At 35.9% G+C, this 5,148-nt stretch overlaps 1 protein-coding gene across 1 annotated transcript; it reads right to left on the bottom strand.

The window, feature by feature from the left end:
- Positions 1 to 657: 657 nt before the first annotated feature.
- LOC128638907 (putative nuclease HARBI1) lies at positions 658 to 2,356 on the bottom strand. The gene is made up of 4 exons (XM_053691036.1): positions 2,082 to 2,356; positions 1,720 to 1,798; positions 844 to 1,144; positions 658 to 754 (listed from the first exon to the last, which is right to left on the bottom strand). The coding sequence occupies exons 1-3, from the start codon at positions 2,323 to 2,325 to the stop codon at positions 1,021 to 1,023; spliced, it is 447 nt and encodes a 148-aa protein (XP_053547011.1). The 5' UTR covers positions 2,326 to 2,356; the 3' UTR covers positions 658 to 754; positions 844 to 1,020.
- Positions 2,357 to 5,148: the final 2,792 nt, after the last annotated feature.

Consider the following 5,148-nt stretch of genomic DNA (forward strand, 5'->3'; position numbering starts at 1 on the left):
AATGTTAGCTTAGGAATCTACCCATTTTGAATCTGCACATGGGGAGCGCTTGATGATTGTTGTCTAAATGTAGGCAACAATCAGCAAGTGCACCACAGGTGATGAACATTAAATGGAATGGCTCCTAAACTTAAATACATGATTGAAATAAGAAACATAAAAAAATTAAATTGATTATGAGTACATATGTAAGTTGATTGGAATTGAATGATTTATCTGGTTCATTAATGTTTTATTGTGAACACACTCTTCCTTTTTTTTTTTTTAAAGTGACATAAATTCCATTATTTTGCTAAAACATATATATTTACAAGCAAATCTAATATATTTATATTCTTTATATTGCTTAATATTCTTAGTATCCTTTGATTATAGTTTTATTTAGGTAAGATCAGGAGCAGCATAGAACCTATGTTGGAGCTGTTTATTGTTGCCAACATACAGTATATATCCTGTCTGTCATTGGTTCACCCATGTACTCATTTTTATTAACCAGGAGTGCATAGCTGCTCTTTAAATAATTATACCAAGAGAACAAAGTAATATTTGGAATATAATTAAAATTATATTTTAGATAATTATGTTATACATAAATCATAAGATGAATGCATTGATTAGTACATAGCTGGAAATAAAGAAACATTCACCATGACTATATTTGAGTAAAGTACACATTTATTTAGGGAAAATGTGGTAAATATAGGGATGAGGAGAGAGGGAGGGGAGTGGTATTCCATTTCTGAGAATCTTCAATCTGTAAAACATTAAAAGAAACAAATGTGTATTATTAAAAAACATAATCATAAATAACTAAAAGGTCTCATTACAATACTATAAAAATACCTGAAAAGAAATCTTGAATAGTTGCAGATCTCTCCAAATGGGCATTGAGGGGTTGGGGATGATTAATTACATCATGCTCAAAGATTTCACCTGGGGGCTGTGGTGTTGGAAGTAAGTCGTTCAACATCCCATGCTCCTGTGCCATGTTGTGTAGACAGCAACATGCCACTATGATTTTTATAGGTTTTTCCGGACTGAATTGGAGATCCCCCCTGATCTGTCCAGGCAGCGAAAGCGCATTTTTAGAACACCAAACAGTCGTTCTATTATAGCACGTGTTCGGATATGTGCTTCATTATATCTGAATTAAAAGAACAAGAAATATGATTATAATATATAATGTGAAGACAAATCAAATACTAATGAGCTAACTACATTCCTGGTTTGATCTTATAAATCTTTAAACCTTTTTATATATATAAATATATTTATATTCAAGCAGAGAGATTTATAAATGCTTCACTGATAATAGATGATTTGTATTTTGACTGTCCCTTTAAAGGCACTCAGTACAACATTGTTATGTCTGTGATAGTGATATATACACACACACACGAGATAATCAAGCAACACATGTATGTGCACAAACACAGATATATAGCTTAATAAAGGGGCAGGAGCCCCGAAACGTTGCTCAATAAAGGTGCTGTTGCTCCATATAGAGTGCTACCTGTGTGTTCTATTTCATTAAATTTACTGGGACTTTGGAAAAGGAGGTCCTCCAGGTTTGCACCTACATTCACCCAAGAGTGATTTAAAGGGACATTCCTATGAAGTGTGTACTGGTCCTACTTTTATACAGATTATAGTGAGCATTTTGCAAGACACAATCAATATTTCTGACACACAAGAGCAGAAAATAAATATATATTTTACCTTAATTCAGCAGGCCCAACAACCTGGTTCTCTTTCAATGGTGTCCAAATCCATTTTTTAAGAGGATATGCAGAATCGGCTGAAATATGAATGCATAGATATACACTATATATATATATATAGATATATATAGATATATAAACACACATCTTTCAATAAAGCAATGTATGACATAAAATAATGTTATGCATATGTCTTACTATGACATAGTTAATATATATCTTTTAAATGATTAACAATTTATTTATTTAATCAATTTCCCCCCCTTAGACACATACATAAAGGATTATAAAGCAATGAAACAATAAAATGTCAAAATATTGAACACATGAAGGCATCATAATATATACATAAACACTTACCGAGGAGATGTCCTTCAGGCATTTGATTTGTCTCAAACAATCTCCACACACCAGAATTCCTGAGGATGTAGGCATCATGGCTACTTCCTGGGAACCCTGCCACGACATTTAATATACGCATGTTTGCATCACGTATAATCTGCACATTTAAGGAGTGGAAGTGTTTCCGATTTCTAAATATTATCTCCCTGCGCACAGGGGGTCTTAGGGCAATATGAGTGCAGTCAATGGCCCCCAAGGACATTGGGTATGCCACCTAAAAGAAAAAAGTCCCTCTTAACATCACGCCAACCTCTGGGTGATGTGGGGAAAAAAATAAATTTTCTGCAATTATCATAAAGTCCATCAATAACTTTTGAAAGATGCTTAGAAAGAGTGGACTTATGCACCCCCGTTACAATGCCCCCTGTCACCTGAAAGGATCCAGAAGCCAAAAAATGAAGTGCCCCTAGTAGTTTGGTCATTCCAGGGACAGCCCTGCTTGAATAGCCCTGGCTTTCCAGCCTGTCTTGCAACAGGGCATATAACTGATATATTTTCTCCCTGTTGAGCCTGAAACTTTCAAACACCTGCTGCTCATTCAGGGTTTCTATATCCAGCCTCACTCTGGGGATGTCAGGCCTACGCTGTCTAACTTCAGCATTGTCAGCTTCTCTCTCACCCTGCATTTTGAAATATCTGTTCTGAGGTTAGGCTAGGTGTGGTGTTTTTTTTATAGCTGTGTGTTGCTTGTTAACATATGTGAAACTGGTGATTGCAATAAATAACATGGGGGGGAGGGCTTATCTTCATCTCATCTAATCCTTAATTTAATGAACAGTTTGAAAGTATATTCTTACTCATGACTTTTATTTTTTATATGAACTATAATTTCAACATATATGTAGTTACATATCGGAAATTCAAAGACACTGAATGTTATTATATTTTTCTATTTAAATATATCAGCCTTTATCATAACAGTTAAAAGTAATTATTAAATTATATGATTTATATAGGTCAAATATATATATACAATTATCATACATATATACATGTAGGAGAAGATTATTATTAGATAAAATTATATTTCTATATGTATTGAGATTATATATAGCATCCCTGGGCAAAGGTTTCATTTTGAATTGGTAGATATTTTATTTATTTATAAAATATTTTACCAGGAAGGATACATTGAGATTTCTCTCGTTTTCAAGTACGTCTGGGTACACAAAACATTGCATTGACACAATAGGTACAATAAAATAAAAAACAATAATAATACACAATATATTCACAAAAATTTAACATAGAACCGGTAGGAAATATATAATCAACAATGACAGGTGCATTCTGTTTTGAGATATGTAGAGAGGGATCTCTTAAAGGATATTAGGCATGGGGACGGTTTGAAAGTGTGCGGGAGGTCGTTCCATAATTGTGGTGCTTGCATATATTTTTATATGCACATACATATTGAAATTTCTATGACAACATGGGTGCAAATAATTCCTATACATAGGACAAATAAATGTAGCATATACAGGACTGCAGAATTATTAGGCAAGTTGTATTTTTGAGGATTAATTTTATTATTGAACAACAACCATGTTCTCAATGAACCCAAAAAACTCATTAATATCAAAGCTGAATAGTTTTGGAAGTAGTTTTTAGTTTGTTTTTTAGTTATAGCTATTTTAGGGGGATATCTGTGTGTGCAGGTGACTATTACTGTGCATAATTATTAGGCAACTTAACAAAAAACAAATATATACCCATTTCAATTATTTATTTTTACCAGTGAAACCAATATAACATCTCAACATTCACAAATATACATTTCTGACATTCAAAAACAAAACAAAAACAAATCAGTGACCAATATAGCCACCTTTCTTTGCAAGGACACTCAAAAGCCTGCCATCCATGGATTCTGTCAGTGTTTTGATCTGTTCACCATCAACATTGCGTGCAGCAGCAACCACAGCCTCCCAGACACTGTTCAGAGAGGTGTACTGTTTTCCCTCCTTGTAAATCTCACATTTGATGATGGACCACAGGTTCTCAATGGGGTTCAGATCAGGTGAACAAGGAGGCCATGTCATTAGATTTTCTTCTTTTATACCCTTTCTTGCCAGCCACGCTGTGGAGTACTTGGACGCATGTGATGGAGCATTGTCCTGCATGAAAATCATGTTTTTCTTGAAGGATGCAGACTTCTTCCTGTAACACTGCTTGAAGAAGGTGTCTTCCAGAAACTGGCAGTAGGACTGGGAGTTGAGCTTGACTCCATCCTCAACCCGAAAAAGCCCCACAAGCTTATCTTTGATGATACCAGCCCAAACCAGTACTCCACCTCCACCTTGCTGGCGTCTGAGTCGGACTGGAGCTCTCTGCCCTTTACCAATCCAGCCACGGGCCCATCCATCTGGCCCATCAAGACTCACTCTCATTTCATCAGTCCATAAAACCTTAGAAAAATCAGTCTTGAGATATTTCTTGGCCCAGTCTTGACGTTTCAGCTTGTGTGTCTTGTTCAGTGGTGGTCGTCTTTCAGCCTTTCTTACCTTGGCCATTTCTCTGAGTATTGCACACCTTGTGCTTTTGGGCACTCCAGTGATGTTGCAGCTCTGAAATATGGCCCAAACTGGTGGCAAGTGGCATCTTGGCAGCTGTACGCTTGACTTTTCTCAGTTCATGGGCAGTTATTTTGCGCCTTGGTTTTTCCACACGCTTCTTGCGACCCTGTTGACTATTTTGAATGAAACGCTTGATTGTTCGATGATCACGCTTCAGAAGCTTTGCAATTTTAAGAGTGCTGCATCCCTCTGCAAGATATCTCACTATTTTTTACTTTTCTGAGCCTGTCAAGTCCTTCTTTTGACCCATTTTGCCAAAGGAAAGGAAGTTGCCTAATAATTATGCACACCTGATATAGGGTGTTGATGTCATTAGACCACACCCCTTCTCATTACAGAGATGCACATCACCTAATATGCTTAATTGGTAGTAGGCTTTCGAGACTATACAGCTTGGAGTAAGACAACATGCATAAAGAGGATGATGTGGTCAAAATACTCATTTGCCT

The sequence above is a fragment of the Bombina bombina genome, chromosome 1, assembly GCF_027579735.1.
Source record: "Bombina bombina isolate aBomBom1 chromosome 1, aBomBom1.pri, whole genome shotgun sequence".
In the NCBI taxonomy this organism is placed as follows: domain Eukaryota; kingdom Metazoa; phylum Chordata; class Amphibia; order Anura; family Bombinatoridae; genus Bombina; species Bombina bombina.

What these genes read in the sequence shown, in the direction of transcription:
- LOC128638907 (XM_053691036.1), bottom strand. Translation starts at nt 2,325, where the DNA reads ATGTCCTTGGGGGCCATTGACTGCACTCATATTGCCCTAAGACCCCCT. An exon ending in GCCTGAAGGACATCTCCTCG is followed by an intron (nt 1,799 to 2,081) that starts GTAAGTGTTTAT and finishes TTCATATTTCAG; the next exon opens with CCGATTCTGCATATCCTCTT. An exon ending in GTTGGGCCTGCTGAATTAAG is followed by an intron (nt 1,145 to 1,719) that starts GTAAAATATATA and finishes CTTTTAATTCAG; the next exon opens with ATATAATGAAGCACATATCC.